This window comes from Amblyomma americanum, chromosome 11, assembly GCF_052857255.1.
Source record: "Amblyomma americanum isolate KBUSLIRL-KWMA chromosome 11, ASM5285725v1, whole genome shotgun sequence".
NCBI classification, from domain to species: Eukaryota; Metazoa; Arthropoda; class Arachnida; order Ixodida; family Ixodidae; genus Amblyomma; species Amblyomma americanum.
In genome coordinates, this window is record NC_135507.1 from 24,164,407 (window position 1) to 24,186,636 (window position 22,230).

The 22,230-nt window shown below is 44.7% G+C and overlaps 1 protein-coding gene across 2 annotated transcripts; it reads right to left on the bottom strand.

The window, feature by feature from the left end:
- Nelf-E (negative elongation factor E) lies at positions 1-21,788 on the bottom strand. 2 transcript variants are annotated; one of them, XM_077643907.1, is made up of 9 exons: positions 21,621-21,788; positions 19,384-19,453; positions 19,081-19,092; positions 18,896-18,951; positions 17,225-17,380; positions 14,829-15,070; positions 12,376-12,430; positions 10,555-10,663; positions 1-5,837 (listed from the first exon to the last, which is right to left on the bottom strand). In XM_077643907.1, exons 1-9 carry the CDS (start codon positions 21,699-21,701, stop codon positions 5,764-5,766), a joined length of 855 nt encoding a protein of 284 aa, XP_077500033.1. In that variant the 5' UTR covers positions 21,702-21,788; the 3' UTR covers positions 1-5,763. The 2 variants fall into 2 exon arrangements, with proteins under 2 accessions (XP_077500033.1, XP_077500034.1); XM_077643908.1 differs by having other exon boundaries at positions 1-5,840.
- Between the last annotated feature and the right edge of the window lie 442 nt (positions 21,789-22,230).

The following is a 22,230-nucleotide window of genomic DNA, read 5'->3' on the forward strand; positions in this document are numbered from 1 at the left end:
TTGTCAATAGTAAGTAAGTTTATTTTCCAGTTTCAACTTGAGGGTATTCTGGCTAAAAGCTGAACAAGCACCTTGACTATAGCCAGGAAATTACATGCAGCAGCAACGAGTACATGGTACAGAAATTTTTCACATGTGCATATTGACAGTATTTGAAAACTTTCTTAAGTGCTGCAACAGGGGACATAACGAGAAAGACACGAAGGACAAGTGCTACAATCAACTGAAGTTTATTGGAAAAAAACACAAGGTTAAATAGCTCACACAAGGCAGCCAGCACTGAAGTGCGGCGTAGCTGTGTCGTGCTTAGGATCAGCAACTGCTAAGTTGTCTGTTCATGCTACTGATAACAGTTTCAAGCAGCAGAGGCTAAAGTCAGCAGGTTTCCCTAACGACATGATTACACTAGCCTGCAATAAACTCCTGGAAAGTTTGTCATTCGGAAAACCCGATCCACCAGAGCCTCCCAGTAACGAGAAAAGAAAGTGTGCAGTAATTCCGCATGGTCACAGATTATCTCATCGATTAAAACAAGCAGGCACTAAATATGGGGTAAGGGTGCTGCTGTTTTCAACTTCCCAAAAACTTGGAAAAATCTGTGCTATGGTCGATAGAAGAGCCAGATTAGAAAAACGAAAGTCAAGAGAAAGTAAAAAACAGTGAAATATAAAACGAGTTGCTGTTTGCACCTTGTGCCGAGGGAGTGGTATATGATGTACCGTTCACATGCGGCAAGAGTTATATAGGCCAAAGTAGTAAATATGTAAACACACGGCTACGCCAACATAATTCGTCATTAAAGGGGGCTCCTACCTCTAATTTGGCCCTGCATTACAGAGACTGCAAACTTAACAATTCTAGCCTGTTGGGAAAAAATGCATGTGTACCTCTGTTCAATAGAACAAACATTCTGCATAGGCATGTGCGTCAGCACACCATCTGTTGTAATCCATGATTGTGAAATTCGGTATCTTGGTTCAACACAGTGATTCGTTTTGTCATTTTGGGGGTAGGCGCAGGCGCTGCTGGCTGCCTTGTGTGAGCTATTTAACCTTGTGTTTTATCCAATAAACTTCAGTTGACAGTAGCGCTTGTCCTTCATGTCTTTCTCTTTGTGTCCCCTGTCGCAGCGCTTTTGAAAGTTTTCGAAGATGTACCAACTAGCTCAATTGCCCGTGTTACTCCAATATTGACAGTAACAATCTTTTGACTAAATGAAAGAAACAAACAAAACTCAAAACAGCTATACATATGTTCAAAAGAAATAATAGCAACAAGGAAGTAAACATTCAGCTATCTACAAGAGGACATATAAAATCAAATTTGAGCAAATTATTTTCGCACCTCAGTTCTGGTACATCCCTTGCATGTTTGTGTTTACAATATAGGGCATAGTTTAGTTTAACACACCTTGAATATTTTTTCACGCCTGTCAAATATTTTAGACAAAGGACATACCGACTCAAACTGGCAAGCCTACAAGGTTTAGCTATGACTTACAGTGCAAGTCTATAGCAGACTATATGTTGGGTGTTTATTTGAAGACGCACTTATACGACTGGACCAGGGTGCAGTCACGGGTAAGCATTTAATTTACTGCAGATTTTTATGGTCCCTCACAGCAGAAACTCCGCAACTGAACTTTGACCCATTTTTTGTTCTCATTCATGTGGCAGTCCATTGCTACAAAGGAAGGAAGGAAGGTGTGCATGTGCCCAGACCAGAATGTAGCCCAGGTCAAGTGAAACCTGATGTCAATCCCGAAATTGAGTACCTTGGCAAATTATTCACACTTTAAGACCTGGTAGTTAGGCTCTGAACCTTCACCAACTACCATGGCCCTGGTTCATATGCTCAAAATCGCCCACAAAGTTGCACTATTTTCTTCCGAGTTAATAAGTTCCTGGATTACACAATTTCCCAGCCCCTGTGTTAAAGGGACAGTGAGGAGAACTCTATCAAATTTTTTTTTGTTAGCAAAATCTGATAGTTCAGCATTGCATGGCTTTGTTGCCACTTGTCCGGGAGCGAAAGATGCATTTATTTCACAGAAATTTAGATTCTAAGTTGAAAAAGCTTTTCCCGCCGCTCCGATTCAAACTCGGAAACTCTCATGACGTCACGGCGCACTCTTATGACGTCATAGGACGGAGTGACGTGATACGTGACGTAAATGCAGACTCCGTGATTTCTGGCGGCTAGCGGTGCGGTCTAGCAGCAGCCGAAATGAAAGCTACCGCCGCCGCACGTTGAAGGCATCTATCTGGGGTCGGTAACATCGCTTCGTTTACGTTTGCACCGGCGTCTTGCCAGCGTTACAATGGATCCCGTTCCCGAACCCGACGACGTAGTTCTCGCAAAAACTCTGGCCTGCATTTCAGCGACCTCAGCCCCACAGAGCGTGCGATGCTTTTGAGGGAGCACGGTTAGGTTAGGCGCCGGCGGGTCGTTTCCCCCTTCCGCCGTTGAGCAGCCGTTGCAAATTAAATATCATAACCCCAGTGCGGGGAGTCGTGAGGGGCCAGCACAAGGTCGGCGCGTCGCGCCCATCGGAGGCTGGCCGGGGCTTTGGGGCCAACGGATTGCTATTCCTTGAACGGCGCAGTTGCACGGTGCAGCAGGCGGCGTCGAGGTCTCCCACGGTTGCAAGGGCCAGGTTATTTTTTTTTTGCCACAAAAAATGGATGGGTGCTCAAGGGCGCTCGCGTTTAAAGTTGGCGGCTTGAAAGTAAAGCCGAAGCACGACGCATCAACGGCTTCCACGCATTTCCGGAGGTACGGGGTCCATCGGATTGGGCTCTCTCGCTTACTTGCATGTACCTTCAGATGTGTACTGTGGATGGATTAAATTAGCCGAGAGGACGAAAAGAACAGCTCCGCCCAACTGCCGAAGCTATTGAATGATGTCACAACGCGCACCTCGCCGCGAGCCGTGTCAGTCTGGTCTGGCTGGCACAGCTGGCGCACTCGGCGCGAAATAGAGACATGCTGCAAGTCTCCGCCAGTGCATTCAGAGTGCGCCGAAGCCGCCGAACGCGTTGGCAGTCAAGCACAGTTGGAGTATAGAGGGTCTCGCTTTGGCCGATGTGACGTCGCCGTGCAGCGCGTGCGCGCGTGTTACGCCGGAGCATAAACGCGCCTTAACAGAGCCTGCGCTTAACCACTAACCAACGTATTCAATGTTGGAATCTATGGGAGCCACTGAAACCCCCCCGCCCACTTTTGCCGAGGCTCAGAATCGAACCAGGGCCTTTGGTGTTTGAGGCGGAGATGCTACCACTCCGCCACGACGGATCAAGATTTAACCATGAATAAAGGTGCATCTAGTGAATGCACTCTTCCGATGCAGAAGTCTCCACGCTTTCGCTACGTATATCCTGGCCTAACCCAGCTAGGCCATCAGCAATTTTTCTTAACTGCCTTGTACCTTGTCTCCCGTCCCTAATAAACGATTTTCGTTAAGTACTTTGAAGTTGACTGGCACAGCCGGGAATGTTTCGCTGGGCAAGCGTGCGAAGACTTAATGCTCTTTATACTGCGAACTGCCTTGTATGATCACCGACCATCTCGCAATCATCTGACCAGCCTTAACAGGCTCCTTTAAGGGTTAACTAGCACTTAAAGCGGCACTTGGAGTTCCTCTGCTGTTCGGCGCCTGTAAATCGAGGCGCGTCAAAAACAAAACCACGGGGCACGCAACGCTCATAGACGCGAAGCGCCATAAAAAGTTTAAACTCTCCTGGCCGCCTGTGGCGCCACCAAGCATCGGTTTTCTTTGCTTCCAACATTCAGGTTGCCTTTTGTCTGTCTTCTTTGTGTAATAAAAGTGCACTATCGGTTTTAAAACAAAACTTCCTTCAATATTAAACCACACAACCTTCTTTTGTCAGCCTCAGAGATTCGCAGACTCCATGCAGGAAGGAAAATTCCTCCAAGGTGGCGTCTCTTGTCCTATGACGTCATCACGCCTGTACTTGCGAGATTGGCCTGTGGCGGCAATACCTGTATTTTGGTTCTCGCTATTTTCTACCTTACAAGAGCTTTGTTTTCATTAAGAGTGGCGTTTTTGTGATCAGGAGCTAGTATTCTGTCAATACAAGCCAACTTCAATTTCTCCTCAGTGTCCCTTTATAAAATCTAGAGATTCTGGCCATATAATATGTTTAGCGACCAACTGCACATGAATAAACATACAAGTGGACCGAACCGGGTCTGCCGCCGCGGTGGCGTTTCTACACAGTCTAGGTGCAAAGAGGCGGAGCAGAAAAAAAAAAACGCTAATGTACACGCAGATAAGTCCTACAGGGACGCAAAATGATGAAAATAAACACAGCTGCTTCTGTGCAGTGCCAAAGGGCAAAGTATCTGGACTACAACAATGAGCTTACACAAGCGGGCCAGGTATAGGGAACACTGCATGAAAAGCAAATACACTGCTGCAATTGGCCGCCGTGTTGGCTTCCAAACAGTGCAATGTGCACGGAAGCGAAGCATAAAAAAAAAAGGAACCAGAAAAAGATATTAGCTACTCTCAAAATTGCTATCGAGAGACTGTATGAGTTGGGAGGTTCTTTCCATGTTTAAAACAACAAAAATTTGGACTGAATTCTGCGAGAACTACAAAAGGAGCCACTCAGACCTTGTGCCAAAAAATGCTGATAGACATTTTTGAGAAGAGAAATTTCCAATAAATGCCTTTATTAAACTGCTATATTTTTCCAAAATTAGGTGGTTTGGATCATACGTGCCAATTTTTTTTAAACAAATCAATGAGTTTTAGTGCATTTCTGGCTTTGAGGGAAATGATGCGATAAACACTACAGTGTTTAATTAATAAATAAAGCTGGAAACCCGAGCTAGTAGCCAAGCATGACACAGAGCTGAGTACCCTTACAAGCAAAGAGTGCAGAAAAATGGCAAAATGTGCATGCATCAGAAATGAGCAGTCAAACGAGAAAAAACCCTTCTTAAGTGTAACGTAAAAAGATGAGAGACAAAAGCCAAAGGCTACTATGGCTCCATCTTCTGGAAGAGAAATCAGAATAAATATGCATGTGTACACACGGAGTAAAGAGACAGGCAGCAAAACAGTACAGTCGAGCCCATATATAACGGCCCCACTGAAGACGAACTTTCGCTTATAACGAACGAGACCTGCGCAACCGTCAAAATATACATTGTTTCAATGGAACAAAATCACACGTATAACAAACATCAAAAACCCCTGCTGATCGGTTACAGTGAACAGACGGCATAAACCGAGCGCCTCGATGCGAGATAACCTGCCTCCGACCCCTCTGTGCGCCCGGCGCGCGGCATGTTTTCCTGACACTCATCGCAGGCCAACTGCCTGCCCCGGGCGGGAAGTGTGGGACGAGAGTGACGCGGAGGATGCAGATGAGGATGAAACTTTGGAGCCAGCACCCATAAGCGCGCCTGTAGCAATGAGCTACATATAGCGCATCAGACAACTTGTCTATGCCAAGGGCCTCGGTGATAGCATGCTTCTGCTTTAAATAAACTGGAAATATCCCTCATCGGATCTGCGCTGCAGAAACAGGTGTCCATCACGGACTTTATGGCAAAGAAAAATTTTGTGTTTTGACAAGCAGCTGTCTTTAAAGCTGTGGTCCACTTACTACGAACTTCGGGATATAACGAATGGACGCTGCATGACGGTCATGTTCGTTATAAGTGGGCTCGACTGTATTTACACTAATTTTAAAGCTATATTTACATGTATGCAAATAAACAATGAGCAGCTCAGAACAAATCAAGATCATTGTAGAGAACAGCCTTCCTGTTGTCCGCATTTCCACCTTTCTGGCTGTAATTGGCTGCTGAAAGCGAAAAGAGAGAGACATGAGCAAGCATGAATTTGACCCATGAAACCTCGGGCTAAGTTCTGCACCAGCCAAACCTGATGATAAACAGTCAGTCACAAATTACAAAATCGCTGCAATAAAAGAAGTGATGCTAAAGTGAACTATCAGGGGAGACTGACTACACAAGGTCTATCTAGAGTAGTACATTACAAACTGTCGTCTTCAAGGCTGGCACAGCATTATTCCAACATTGCACTGTGACGAGGACAAATTATGCACATACCCCCCAGTTTCTGATCCACCACGGTGGCTACCGATACACCAACAAAGGACCACTTCTACAAGTTTCACATTTCAGAAGGATACACCATTTAAGAAATCTGCCACATTCTGCATGACGGGGCACGCTCAGCGAGGTATTTTGCAACAATTGTCACAATAAGCATGCAAGAACTAAACCTGTACAACTGAAACTATACACCAGCTTAGTCAAAGTGATATAACACACCGACAGAACTTGGCATCAGCTGTTCACTGCCAGCTTGCAATTACAGAGAGGTAAGGAGAGAAAAGACGATTTTCTGAACCTTAAGGGGGGATGAGGGTCTTGAAAACTTTTTTTTTATTTCTTAACATATCTTCCTGAAAATTGGCATGCAGATATATCTTTGAATGCTAATCCCAAATATATATTCAGATTTTATATATCTCATCTAGAAATGAAGATATGGCAAAATAATTTATGCCTTTTAGGTCTTTTCTTACGGGCCATTATGGTGGTTTCTTAATTAAAAAAACTAGTTTTAAAGTAATGCTGTCATTCTTAAGGGCCCATTGCACATCCTAAAGCTAAAGAAATTTTTAAAAAGTCATCACATAGGTCATGAATGAATAACAAAGTAGGAAAGAAAAAAACAATGTGGGAGTAATTAGCTTAGATCTGACCTAATTGCTAGTCTATTGGGTTTAATGAAAATTGGAAAGCTTTAGGATGTAGCTGAGGTGTTGCTGAAAAAAATGATACCTACTTCAATAAAATCAGTCGATGCAAACATTATGAAAAGTTCCGTAAGGCAAAGGCATTTGATCGAAAAAGCAAAGCTGAGAAAATTGCATTCAAAGTTTTGCTTACTCTGCCATTCTTGTTTACTGATCATATGGAAAAATTTAATGCTTTAGCATGCCGCCCAGTCATTGCTGAACACAATAACACCAAATTTACAGAAATCTGTTCATGTAAAGATTATGAAAACCTCTGTATTGCATTGGCACTTGACAAAAAAAAAGCTCCGAAAATCACTTCCTATTTTCTTTGAATCTGCCACACATTCACAAAAGTCCTGGGCAGTAGTCATGGGTGCTGTCAGGCTTGTGCTTCTTGGCCATCCTCTTCTTCACCTTTTCAGCATTGGTGTGACCCTTATCAGACCTGCACAGCCTCTGTTTATCTTTTTCAAGGCTCCTACCAATGAGGCAGCTCCCAGGCCTGTAACCAAGCTGTGCTGCAACAGCTCTGCTGGTTGTTGCCATTCCTTGGTTGAAGCGAGAAACTGCTTCTTGCGAGGTTAAAAACAGGACAGTGAGGAGTGTCTAATGCGAATGTTCAAATGTTCAAGCTTCAGCTTAGAGCGCACAACGTCTTGGCGCTCTGCCAAGTTCGCCGAGCGCCCCCCCCCCCCCCCCCCCCCCCCTCGAAGCTCTCCTCAAAATATATATATATTAAAAAAAAAAACAAATGACGTTATCAGCGGCGGCAGCGGCTTGGCGCGCTGCCAAGGTCCGCGCTGCGCGTGCTTGTCGAAGCGTTGAGCACGCGAGCTCGGTTCAGCCGCGTCCGTCGGCACGAAGCGGCGTGCGCAAACGCCGAAGTCGACGTTAGGCTTAGGTCAGCCGGCTCGGCCGCTTCCGACGACACGGAATTCGAAGCGGCTTGCAGCGTATCAAAAGTCGATATTTTCCACGGGCTTAGTCCAGGCACATCCACCGGCACTGCAGAGACTTGCGGTAACGCCGAAGTTGACGGCGATCGGCATTGTCCAGCCGCGTCCACCGGCGATGCTGGCGTCAACAGGGTTTGTTCAGCCGCGTCCACCGGCGAAGCTGTTGTTGGCGAGCTCAGTCCAGCCGCATCCACCGAGGGTACAGCAGCTTGCGGCATCACCGAAGCTGCAGTTCTCGACGATGCAGCGCTCTACTTATTCCATGCGCCTCTTTTTGCCGACTGTTTTTCGCGTGCTTGCTTTCAAGCGCGCGTCTCGGGCCATCGTGACACACGGAACAAAGACACCAGGCAGGCAAATACACGCAAAAGCGCGAAATTCGGGGCTAAAAGAAGCGATTCAATAGCCAAAATGTCTACAATAACGATAAGGAAAACGGCAGAACGAAAAATACTAGGAAACAAAGAGGAGCGCGAAAAATGACGGGCGTGCAGGCGAAAGCAGACGACGGGAAGGAGCCGAACAACGCGGCCGCGGGGGGCAAAGCATGCGTCACGGCCAATCAGAGGGCTGCGCCTCGAGGAGCGCCCGTTTTACCCAATCGGCGGCCGTCTCGCGACGCTTTCCCCCCTTGCGGACGGGTGCTGATAGCTCCGCTGTGCGAGGGTCTACAGCTTGCCGTAAGGCGCCAAATTGGAGAGCGGGAAACCAGCTTTCAAACGAGACCAAGATGGCGCCGATCGGTTCGCGTCGAGCGGAGCTACGGCAGCTTGAAAATGGGGCAAACCTTCGCGCTTGGCGTTCAATTTCGGCTCACCGACGTTTCTAAATTGCCGTTTTTTTCATACTTTGAGTTGGAATTCAGCTAAAATATTTTGTAGAGGCATAGTTGGGACATTAAAGACTTCAAAATCGCAATTTTTGAAAATTGCCATTTTTGACCATTTTTCGCGATTTCAAGACCCGCGTCCCCCCTTAAAAGGGCCGTGAAACACAACTGCAGTACATTTTACTACCTGTTGGTTGCATAGAGTGAGTTATAGTGATGCTATTAGCTTTGATCGTACTGCGTATATTCCAGTTTTTAATATTTTAATTAGCTTGCAAAAACAAATCTATGGCGTTGATGGTGTCACCACACAGTGGCGGTTGTCAGCAGTGGATATGACATCATTGGGTGGTAGCTTGATGACTGGACAAACGGTAAATATACTACAAATTGTGTTAATAAATGAAGATATGTTTTGTTATGTGTCTGCGTTTTGAATTAGGTCAATAAAACCAACACATTTGCGTTAAGCAAAAGCACAGCAAATCAAGTAAAACAAAATAAACACCACCAGAGGCTCTGGTTATTGTTTTGCACTGCAGGACTGCAGCTCTCTATTCACATCTATGATCTAGCACACAGAACTTATGGCTAACTCTTTATGTATCTGAGAATGGCTTGGCGGAATTGGTCTGATTGAGCTATTGCATTCTACAAGCGTCCATTTCGGTCCCAAGGAAGGATGCAAAGAAAAAAGCCATTCGTTTCCCATTTGCCAGCACCTATCGTCAGCTTGGGAAGGATCACCGGGCGGCGGCGGCACCTGATGGCGCCACGTTCCCGTCAACAGCACGCGCACCTTGCTCGCTGCTACCAATAAGCGAGTGTGTTTGCCAGCACCTATCGTCAGCTTGGGAAGGATCACCGGGCGGCGGCGGCACCTGATGGCGCCACGTTCCCGTCAACAGCACGCGCACCTTGCTCGCTGCTACCAATAAGCGAGTGTGTAGAGGTGGGCAACGGTACACGGTAAGCGCTAGCAGTACACTTTATGCTAAAGTGTCTAGTATCTCGCACACGTCATCACTTCGTTGTAATATTTCGCGCTCAAGTTAGGGTAAGTCAGGGAAGGCCATTGGTCAATGTTTTCTTCTGCACTGCCAACGTGGCGATGAAGCATCGCTGGACGGCCCCGTAGTTCTTGTAACCATGGAAACGACATTGCCAGCCTTAAAAAGAGCAAGTTGCAGTGAAGAGGCAGCCATGGTGTGCAAACTTCAGCGACGTCAGATAGGCTGTTTTGATTGGTCCCACCCAATGTCGTCATTGGCAAAGTGAAATGAGAATGGAAAGCACATGAAAATCGAGTTGAGGGGCAGCATTTTGTTTGCTCGCATTTTGAAATTTGTTCATTGAATAACTCCCTTTCCTATGCGACGATTCCTATAATTTTTTTCTGAACCAGCATCTTTGTGACAAAGACTGCACCTGAAGTACAGCCGGCATCCGTTCAAGCAGTGTTTCACAGCCCCTTTAAGTGCAAAGCAAAACACGCAAAGCAAGAAATACGTTTCAATCTCAATTTGTGCTGCTTTCTACTCAAAGGATTACCAACTCGTCCAAGCTTCTGTTTCAAGGAATTCAAGTGTAGAGAAGCGAGGCTATATCATTTTAGCAAGCTGTACACTTTATCTGTAATGGGCACGACTGGTGTTGGCTGACAGCTAATTTTCTTCCAGTAACATTATCTCTGCGGCTCTAACCAGCAAAGAAAGCGGGTGGCAGTCAACTTCACATAATTAAATTTACAGCATGTTCGATTTCATTCCTAGGAATCACTTGCCAAACCCACACCTGCTCACGCAAGGTTAACTTGGACACATGTAAGGCACATCCATAATCCCGGTTTCTATTGAAACACTTTAAACCACAGATGAGAAAAACTAATAACCAACATTTTTGCTCAGTGTAGTAAGAACTAGTGTATTTTAATTCAGGTCAAAATAATTTTCTGCCTCACCCATGCTGGTCCAAGTAGCTGGTGAGCCATCGGCCTGCTGGGGGATCAGAGGTTGCCTTCGGGCAAAAGACACTCTCAATTTGATTCCCGACACGGTGGCACCGTTCATCTGCAATAACAGAAGTATGATTAACTTCTGAATGCTCACACATTCACATCCTCAACTGCTTGACACAAAATTCATTACCAGAAAAGTAGGGGTGTTCGAATATTGAAATTTTCGAATACAAATCGAATACAAGTATGAAGAAAAAATTGCTTCGAATATCGAATCGAATATTGAATATCTGGTCAGCACAAAAAATAAATTCAGAAAAGATAAACAAGCGAACATTGTTGCTCATATTTTTTTTAAAAATAGTGTATGGCCTTTGCAAATGAAATAAACAAAACTAGACTGCCTGAGCACCATATAAAAAAAAATAAACATGATGTGCGCAGAAATGTAGACTACCTAATTGAACAGCATAACAGTATCCAACCTGTAATGTGGTCAGGCAAAATGAAATTCATAACATGACAAGAGTGGAAACAAAAATAACATGATGGCTAGTTAACCCTCATTAATTCGGAGTTCAAAGAACCGACAGAAATGCCCGGGTAATTCGAAGGTCGATTTATAAAATGCCCCGCGGCCCCGAAAAAAAAAAACTACCGAAAATGTGGTAGTCTTATGAAGCGGCTTTATAGTGCAAACACCTGTAATCCCGTGAAAAGCACCGAGTTTCGGCGTGCCTAAATACATTGTGAACGTAAGCAAGATGGGAACGCACATTGACGTTGGAACGGCAAAACTTCTAAAAAGGAAAAAAAAAAAGACCAACGACACGTCAGTCAGCGTCTGAAAACGGCACGGTGCTGAGATTGGACTACTGGCGAATGCACGGGCCGACAGTTGCCATTGCCACGGGCGAGTGGCGAAGCTCAGAAGCCAAAACTATGCGGCCAGGTTATTTTTTTTACCTAGTGACAGGGGCCCTCCGAACGTTGTCACGCCTGCCGTTACGCCCACTTAGGAGGTGCATCAGTTACAGTGCACCATGCAATAGGCGGGATTTTACAGGATCACTTGCCCTGTTGCGACACCTCGACTCGCCCATTCGAGAGCCTCACGCGAAATTCCGCAAGTAGGCTTTCCCGCATAGCGCAGTTGACCAAAATAAGATGGCGGTGGTCACGCTTAGAGAGTTAAGGTGACAGAACGAATGCCATGGGTGTGGGCATTAATTAGGTAACATATTATGGAAGAATAAAAGTAAACGCGCTTTCGCTTTGCAATTGTTAGAAGCGGGTCGTCCCTCATCTCGTTCGCAGCACGTGTAGTATGTGGGAAAGCCCACTTGCGGAATTGCGCACAAGGTCAAGTCCAGCGGCATCGGAATGTGATTGGCCCACGCAATAAACGATGGAGAAAAAAGAAAACAGGGCCTTTATATTGTTTTCCTGGAACTTTAAACTCTATATTCAGATAATTTGCCCAGATATTGCACTTCTGCCACAAACAAATTTACGAAAGTCTGCGCGGTATACGATCGCTGCCGAGTATTCGGGAATTTTCGAATATTCGAAAATTCCCGAATATCATTTCTCGAATACGAATATGAACCGAATATGAAACATATTCGATTCGTATTCGAAATTTCGAATATTCGCACACCCCTACAGAAAAGTTAATCCACCACTAGCAGTTTCCAATACCACTGAATACAGATAAGACTACCCATATATTTTCTGTCATCAATAGCTAAGGTACCTTAACTATGCAGCTTTCACAAGTACTCAAATTAACAGCCATGAGAAGAATTGTGTACATTCACTCACCTCGCCAACAGCCTTTTCTGCAGATTCGATCTTCTCAAAAGTCACAAAGCCGCAGCTGGACAAGAAACAAATTCCACGGTCACAACACTTAGCTACCAGGACATAAGCACCAGTTTATTGCCAACAGCCGCACACAGATCTAAGCAATTGTCACAGTAAGCAGTGCAGCGCAAGATTTGCTTACAAATGCATTACCATGCATACTGCTAAGTTTCATAACAACCCTCAGGATCAAGACTTCACCATTACAAAAAACCGAAGACAGCACATGGAAGTTGGTGCCTACACATTATTAGTAACTGCAATTTCAAATCCGACATCGTCAAAGATAGTAACGATTAGGAGGGAGGGAAATTCCTACCTTAACAACGTAACAAAAGAAGCCTTTTTGCGTTGCAAGATTCGATACCAACATAAGAGGAAGCAACATATGAGGTCAGAAACACAATGAGGCTCTTGAAGAATGAGTTTGTCATTCACTACAAGGTGAAAATACACTTTATGAAGCATGTTTAGGCACCCAGTTTAGCACTGAAATACTGATGACAGATGTTATATTGGCAGTGCAGTGATAACAAGCACAGACAAAAAAAGCAGAGTTATTTCTGAACCAGGTCAAGCAGAGTAATTCGTCAGCGTTACGGTTTCCATACCGCAGCAGTGTACACTCATCTTCAATGAACAGGAGTTTTAGACAGTGCTTGCTTTAAAGGGGCAGAAAAGCTGGAGCATGTGCAAGCCTACAATCTAGTGAATACAAAGGACCAGGTTAAATTATATGATGGCTTAATAATCCATGGGAAGAAACCAGTAAGAGAGAACTGTTAGAGCGTATGTGAACAGGGTTACGTTGCTCTTTCTAACATTTCCTCTCATCAGCCAATATTGCACCATTTATACAAATAGTTTTGGTCTTACATTTGCATCAGTATCAGTAACTTTACACCAAAAGATAATGCAGGCATCAGAAATAAAGTAATAACATTTAAAATTAGGCAAAGTGGTTGGTAATGTAAATGAGCAAAAACAATGCGCCTGCCGGAAACGAGGACCATGGCCGCTCAATGGAGGCGGCGCACTTTTTGCAGCCCGTCACGTCGCGCCTCAATGGCTGAGAGAAGCTACAGTTTCCGCCGTCATTCTCCGTGGGGGCATCACCACTTAGTGACAAGGTGCCGCCGGTATGGACGGCCACTCGCCACAGAAGGTGTGCACTGGCTGTCTTGGCACGTGTTTTCGGTGTGGCTTCCCTGCATGACTGTGTGGTTCTGCTAGCTCTGCGTACGTGTATCATCAGTGCCTGTGTCAGCAGTGCCCTCAGCGTATGTGGAACCATGCCACGCAGCTGCTGCGTGCCGCTGTACACCACAAACGCAAGAAAAGACCCAACTATCGGTTACCATGAGTTGCCATACGATTTACAACGTCGAGCAGCGTGGCTGAAAAACATATCTAGGGAGGGCTCGGGCGGAAAAAGAACTCAGTGGGAGCCGAGTGACAAGTCACTGGTATGCTCACTACACTTCACAGATGACTATACAGGACACCTGCAAAGCATTTCTAACCAAACTAATGTTCTAACCAAACTAATGCGGTCACTGCTGACAAACTGGGCAAGGAACATCAATCTCACATTGGAAAAATCATACTTGCAAATACACATTTTTCGAGCTAAGTTCTTCGCTTCTAAGTTGTGCTTGAATTTCTTCTTTAAATTACGTGGCATCAAGACAAAACGAAAAAAATTGGCAGAGCCTGCTGGCATCTCATTGAAGTGGCTTTCTCGTGTTTTTTTCTTTTGCAACAGTTTGTGCCAGCTACTATATTCAAGTAGTGGTACCCACTTCAAAATTATTTCAAGCAAAAGCGAAGGAACAGGCTGAACTATAATGCTGAACAACACTACGCCCTGAAATGGAAGTTTCCAAAAAACGCACGTTGAATAATTGGCTGAAAACCTTGTCCTGAGTTAAAGATTTCAATATGTAATTGCAAACCTTGTCTTGAGTTAAAGATTGCAATATGTATTAAGTTATTAAAGTGGCTGAAACGCCCGTAACGGAATGGGTGATCTCTTAGCGAAGCGCACTGCTGCCCCGACTCTCGGTGTAAAAGCAAGTGCCCGTGAGAGTCGGAAAAGTACAGTGCTGGTGACATGCCGCTACCACGCTATCAATAGCAAACTTGCATGTGGCATCACCATAATGAGTGAAACGCAGCTCATAAATCCAGAAGTTATCAAGCGCCGACCGCGCGAACGCCTAAACGAAAACACAGCCATGGCCACTGCGCGCAGCTCTCCACCCGGCCTCGTCACGGAGCGGTGGCGATAAGAACTAGAGGCAACATGGCTTTTTCAGGCGACGCAATGGGATGCACCTAGTGCACCTCCATTGAGCGACCGTGCAAGGACCATCCGTGCCGCTAGTAACAAAAACAAACATCATACTCACTTTTTGTCAAGCTCCATGGAGATATTCAAGAGGGCACCAAAGGGTTCAAAGGCTCCTCGCAAAAGGTCCTCACTCACACCAGCCCCATGTACATAGAGAGTATTCTTCTGCCGTGGTTTTTCAGGTCCCGAGTCCCTCGATGCGTCCAAGTGTTTCGGGTCATCTTCGTCCAAGTTGCCTCCACTCACAAAACTTTCATACAAAGACTTCACAGCTGGTCGTGAAGCTGAGGCTGTTGAACCCTGTGCCACAAGTAAGCATGCTTTACTTCAGAACCTCTCTCACACTTAAAGACCCCAGAAATTAAAAAAATGCAATGAAAACTACATCTGTATCATACTACACATTTTCTAAGTAGTCATCATTCTTAGCAGGCACGAAACAAAAGTGAAGCACTGGCAAATGTGATGAGTTGTACTTCTGGAAGATTTTTTTCCATCAAATGAGCTTTGCTTGCTTTGTAAAAGCAAACAAACCGTAATTGTGGACTACACTGTGTTCAACTTTACTAGGAAAACGAATTTATAATTTGCATCTGTCTTTTTCATACACACTCAAGCACACATGCGTGCATGCAAAAGGAGCCAAGAGTTTTTCGAAAGAAAGGAACGTATAGTGAGATGCTTTTTTTCCCTTAACTAAAAAGAAAAAGCTATTTGGCAATTGTTAGGGACAGCAGGTAATTTGACAGAAAGAAGAAAAAACGCAGCATCAGAGAGAACCAAACCCATGGCGTCATGTCATGTGGCACACAGACAACTGTGCTGCAATGGCGGATATCCTGCCTTCTACTTTAGTAGGTACTCATGTGATTGCGGAGCCTAGTCTTGAGTGTTGTCATTATAGTCCCACACTTAAAGACAGCATCAGGCATGGCATATATGTACATCAAACAGACAAGTGCCATGTGAAACACGGTCAGAGCAGAAAGCAGGAAATTGCACCACCTATGAATGACTACAACATCCGAGACCCCACCTATCCGAGACAGGAATAAGTGAGGTTATGCATGCGTAAATTCACTGGAGAAAGTTCCTCTAACGAGGCATTAAAACTGGCCAGTGTGTTATTACAGGTAATTTGCCATGTCATGTATGCTTATGCAACTTCAGAGCCGCCGCAGTGGCTCAGTGGTTATGGTGCTCGGCTGCTGACCCGAAAGACGCAGGTTCGATCCCAGCCGCGGCGGTGATGTCAGTGCACATTAAAGAACCCCAGGTGGTCGAAATTTCCAGAGCCCTTCACTACGGCGTCCCTCATAGCCCAAGTCACTTTGAGACGTTAAACCCCGCAAACCAAACCAATCATGCTACGTCAATTGGCTAGCTAGAAAATGTACAGTTGTGACAAACGTTTGTGTGGTTTCTAACAGACCCAACCAAGGGCCAATTAAAACCGCTAATCATACCATTTGTTACAGCACTGGAATGCACGCATTTTAGAACCATGCTGGTTTTCTGACTGAGCATAAAGAGATTATGAGCCTCTTGACATAGTTCTCGGCACTAGTAAAATTTCGTGCCCTCTTATGGTCAGTAAAGCTTTGTAGGGGGCTAGTTGGTTGTACATACTGAGACTGGGGAGCGCTACTATCAAGACAAGGGGACAACACCACGATACATGAGCCCTACAATCAAGTCAAGGGGACAACACCACATAAGAACACCACGATACATGAGCGCAAACTTTCAACTGAGTTTATTTTCGACATGGCGCATATTTATACGCATCTAATCATGGGACACACAAACATAAAAGCGTGAGAGCCAGCCAAAATATCAAAGCAATCACGTACACCACGCAAGATATAAGCTATCCTCGCAAGTCATGAATTTCACACATGACCGGCTAAAAACAATTTTTCTTTTTTTGTTAAAACCACAGGATAGCTTACATCTCGCATGGTGTAGGTGATTGCTTTGATATCTTGGCTGGCTCTCACGCTTTTATGTTTGTGTGTCACATGATTAGATGCGTATAAATATGCGCCATGTGGAAAATAAACTCAGTTTGCGCTCGTGTCTCGTGGTGTTCTTATGTGGTGTTACCCCTTGTCTTGATTGTAGCGCTCCCCAGTCTCAGTACTCTTATGGTCCTTCTCGGTGCCTGAAGTGTTTAATCCTGTAAAAATGACATGTCACTGGAAAAGCAATGTGTGCCGTAACATAATGCAAAGCAACATTACACACAACCAAGATCACACAGAGATGAAAACTGTGCCCGTACTTTTCTCCTCTACATAAGTTTGTTAGCTTGGCAAACAGCGATACTATAAGCACAACAGTGCCCTAGGCAGCTATGCCCAATATTTCCAGGCCACATTTCCTCCCTATGCTTGACCACAGTCCGGGCTAGAAACTCTCCCTGGCAAGCAACAAGCACAGTGAGGAACTTACAGTAGCCTCCGAGTCTTCGTCTGTGGGGTGGTTGGCTGCATAAGGTTGGTAGCCAATACCTCCAGGGCGATCGTTCAGGCTACGCTTGCGTTCAGACGCTTTAGACCGCTTGAAACCATGCCGCTCTTTGTTCTCAACTTTGATGGCGCTGATAGCCTGAAATCAAGCATGACAAGTAAAGAAGTATTCATCCTACATTCAGTACTTCCAAAAGAAGAAACAGAATACACAACACTCAATGCAACACAATGCTGAGCTGTTGAAATGGGCGCACTCTGTGCAGCTTATCCAGCAGTGTGAAAAGATTACTGAGCATGTATGTTGCTTTTTGCCACTGCAAAGAACTCTGCCATGTATAAATTGGTGTGCTTCAGGCATATTACAAGCATTGTGCTGTCAATTGAATGCATGTTAGGACTAATCTACAAAACTACCACCCCAAAACTGTTTTTGCTGGACAGTTACTTTAAAATACAACATCAAAAATTTGTACAGAGCAGTGTTCCAGAGTTCTGCATTCAAGGCTTCCGTTAAAGCTACATTGAGGACTACTCTATAGTTTTTGTTGCTAGCAAAATCTGACAGTTCGGCATTTCATAGCTTTGTTGTCGCTTGTCCGGCAGCGAAAGATGTATTTAATGCTAAGAGACTTGGATTCGGCTATGGAATAATTTTTTCCTACTGCTCTGGCTGAAACTCTGGGCTCTCTGATGATGAAGTAGCCAAAAAGTGATATAAATGACGAAAATGTAGACTCCGTGACTATTGTTCACGAGCGCTGCAGCCCAGAAGAAGCCGAAATGAAAACTACCACTGGCCGGACATTGAAGGCCACTATCAGTAGTTGCTTGATGTAAGTTTTCACCAGCATTACGATAGACATCGTTTCTGATCCCATCAATGAAGTTCAAGCAAAGAACTGCACACTCCACTAGACCGACCTCAGCCCCACACAGCGTGCGATACTTGTGAGGGTGGAGGCGGCGGGTCTGTATTTAAGCGCCAAGGAGTCGGTAGCGTTGGCAGCAAATCAAGCTACTGGCGCGGCAGCTTTACTGCCGAGCCACCGTCATGGCTGCTGCACACGAACATAGTTAGATTCTGTAATAATAGTCCTCTAGTGCTGGCTATGCAGAGTGTCAATATGTTGGCAAAGAGAACATGGCGAGCGGTGCACTTGCTAACGTGGAGGCATGTGTGACATTAGCTAGCCACAAGCGTTTTCCTCATCACAGTTGCATGCAGTGGCATAAACCGTCCGAGGAGAACTTGGAGGGGCACTTGGAGTTCCTCTGCTGCTCCGCACTTGTAAATCGAAACATGTCAACAATGAAACCATGTGGGCATGCAAAACACATAAAAGGAAATACAGACTTTGACAGCAATGTTTCTTTTCTGCAAGTTTCAAACCAAGAAAATTTTAAATTTTTTATCCATCAACAAATATGCATGCATACTATCCGGTTTTGTTATCAACAAATATGCATGCATACTATCCGGTTTTGTTATCAACAAATATGCATGCATACTGTCCAGTCTGTTTCCCCGCACCTGACTACTTGGGCACCGCACTGACAGAAGCCACAGTGCCTCATGGACATGTGGTCATCTGACCCATTAGTGGACTCATAGTTATAGCTTTGCATTAGGCAGTAACCTGCATGTACATACCCCAGATTTCAGTAACTTCTTGGCAACTTCTTTAGCATCTGGTTTAGACTCCGACACTAAGCATGAAAAAGAAATAAAACAGATAAGTTAGATACATGGTCAACAGCAAGGACTGCTGACTTGCACACCTAGCAGAATAAAATCCTGAGATTTTCAGCTCTGGAATATGTGTCGTCGATGCTCACCTTGGTCCTGACCTGCAATGAAGAAGAGGTGCAAAAGAAAATATGAGAAAATCGTTGCCATTGTAGCAAGGTGAAAAATGACTTCCCACATTATAAATGCATGACAACCATTGTAGTAGAAAGAAAGCTGGCAAGTTATGACGTGCCACACAAAACTGGCAGCTATGGTCAGCTATACTGACGTGATAAAAGCTGCAATATCACAAATTGAAAGGAGAAGCCTAAGGTGATTTTTGGGCTGCACTTTATGCTCTGCTTCCTTTTCACAACTACATTCAACTAAAAAATAGAATGCAAGCAGACCTTTTCGCAGCGTGGTCTGGACTGGAGCTGGTTCCGGTTTAGGTGTTTTATTCTGCTGAAGCGCCTTTTTCTGTAAACCGAGAGAAAGCTTAAGTCCATTTCACGATTGCACTGTCGCTGCACACTACCAAATATTCGGCTTTTCGGCCCAAAAAATCACATGCAGAAAGGAGATGTGAAGTCACGCATAGCAATTGTGTCATTAGTAGGGGTGTGCGATTATTCAAAATTTTCTAATAGCAAATCGAATATCCACTTATTCGATTCAATCAAATAATGCATATACAAGACTATTCGAAATGAATCGAATATGTTCTAATGTTTTAGAATTACTGTCATGATGTTTGAATAAGGCATGCCACAGATTTAATTGAAGCCTGTTTAAAAACACAGGGCCCACTCCGACCCTGCACAGCATGCTGCCGCGATCGGTCTGCATGGGATGGAGGGTTCACGACTGCGACGTGGTCCTCATAATGCTCATACATGGCCTCTAATATTGCGTGATGTAGGATTCTGGCTGCTACAGCAAAGCCTGCTTGGACGCCCAACCTTTAATGCCGGCGCCATAAGCAGCACTGGAATTGGTTTTAAGCGCAAAATAACAGCACAGGAAAGAACAATGTTGACAGCACAGAGCATCAACTTCGTTTCCTCCTGTGGTGTTCTGCGCTTAAAACTAACTGCAGTAATTGACCAACTAGCCTGCAAAAACGTCCTCATAAGCAGCTCTCACACCTCTCACCCACTGAGATTTGGCACTTGATTATTCGTTGTTGTCATCAGTAACTGAAAGTAACTTTCCTACACCTATAGAATGACAACGATAAAGCAAATAGCTGAGAATAGTTTTCTATTTGGCTAGATGGCACTGCATGGGTAGCGCTGTGCCTGTCCTCACTCATATTTGTCCTTGTATTTACCAATTCTCCTAACCATCGCTTGAGGGTCGTTAAAGAGAGACAACACAGTACAACGCAAGCAAATTTGACACTTCATAGCATCAAGTTAGGCGCCTACAATATAAAACGTCAAATGAGCATTCGAAATCCTTAACATCACCAGGGAAAGCATTTTTCAATGACGTCAGTAAATAAAGAATACTGAAAACATGTGTGTCATAAGGCTTGAATGCCCTCCTACGATTTATTCTCGTGCATAGTTTTCCAGGGAACTGAACGCATATATCCTTTATATCTCTTTCAATTGTCCTTGGAGGTTTCTGAAATATAACAGCTTTGGTCAGGCCCATATGAATGTAGCATTGCCTTTATCAAGTCAGTCTTTCTGTACCTTGAACTAAAACAAGCAGCCATTCTTTGAATCCACTCTCATTCATCTTTGAAAATTTTGCGGGAACTCCACAGACAACACAACTGTGCACTAAAGACGGACATATGAATATGGCAATTCACTTTGCATTGTTTGTTGATTGTTTCAACTTTTTTGCTCAGTAAGTGCAGTTTTTGAGAAGCAGTAAGCACACATTACCGATAGGTTTATGCCAGTGTAAATTACATGTTATTGGACTCTCAAATACTTGAAAGCATCCACATTTCTTAATTTTTTAACTTGCAAGGTTATAAGAAAATGGCAGCCCACTCTTGTTAGTAACATGCACAAATGTCTGCTTAGTATAAATGACTTCCATGTCCCATTCTTTGCACCAAAGTAACAAGGAATGAAGGGCCCGGCTTACTCTTATCTGGTAGTCAACTTGTGTTCCTCGAGAATAAATTAAACAATCAGCAAAAAACCTTCAGTTCCACAGGAAACTAAACTTCGGCAATGTCATTAATACAGACTAAGAACAATCTATAACAGACCGTTTTGGAACACCAGAGAACACTTCTAACGACTTCAACAGGCACCAGTCTACACTGACTGCGTTGCTGCCCCTAAGCGAGATGGGCGTTGCGCCTTTTTTTAAAGCTGAAACTGTGACAACATACCGCAGCACAGCGGCTAGCGGTTGGTTGTTTTGCACGATTTTTCGATTTGTACCAATATTTGCACGAGTAGCGGATATTCGCCAAAATATTTGATTCATATTCGACTCGCTGTTTAGCGGCAGTAAAGCTACACAATTCGTATCCGATTCCGTATTGAAAAACTGCTATTCGCACACGTCTAACGATTAGAAATCCACAAAATTGGTCTTCTGCTGATTAACCAGCAGAGCACATCAAACCAACGAACGCACGATGTCCACAAAGTTTCTCATGAAATGAACCCACCTTGCGTCTTAGTTTCTGGTATTTCTTCTGTAGCATTTCCTCTTCTTCCGTGTACTGGGATGGGAAGTGCAAATAGACCATTTCGGTTTCTTTTGCAAGCAGAACCGTAGTACACCAGTTGCACCACCGTCCACACGCTCCACACACAGGACACAGATTGACACTTTTATTTTGTCGGCAGCCGGGAGAATTAAAAACTTGTTTCTGATTGGCTACAAAGAAACACGTGACAAAAACCGCGAAAATTGAAAATTACTTTTTCGATGAAAGGTAACTGCGCAGTAACTGTCTCCCGTATCTCGGTGTACAACCGAACCGCGCCGTAAGGAAGGGTTAAAGGAGAGAGTGAAAGAAGAAAGGAAGAAAGAGGTGTCGTAGTGGAGGACTCCGGAGCAATTTCGACCACCTGGGGATCTTGAACATGCACTGACATCGCACAGCACAGGGGTGCCTTTTTGCGTTTCGCCTCCATCGAAACGCGGACACTACGGATCACGTGAGTGGTTTGAGCACAGGATCACGAAGTACAGCCCTGCAACTCCATGAAAACCTAGAAGGGGGATTGTGGACCATCAAGGCGGCCAAACAATTGACAATAATCAATCCACTC

What these genes read in the sequence shown, in the direction of transcription:
- Nelf-E (XM_077643908.1), bottom strand. Translation starts at nt 21,701, where the DNA reads ATGGTCTATTTGCACTTCCCATCCCAGTACACGGAAGAAGAGGAAATG. An exon ending in ACCAGAAACTAAGACGCAAG is followed by an intron (nt 19,454 to 21,620) that starts GTGGGTTCATTT and finishes CTCGGTTTACAG; the next exon opens with AAAAAGGCGCTTCAGCAGAA. An exon ending in AGAAGTTACTGAAATCTGGG is followed by an intron (nt 17,381 to 18,895) that starts GTATGTACATGC and finishes GCTTGATTTCAG; the next exon opens with GCTATCAGCGCCATCAAAGT.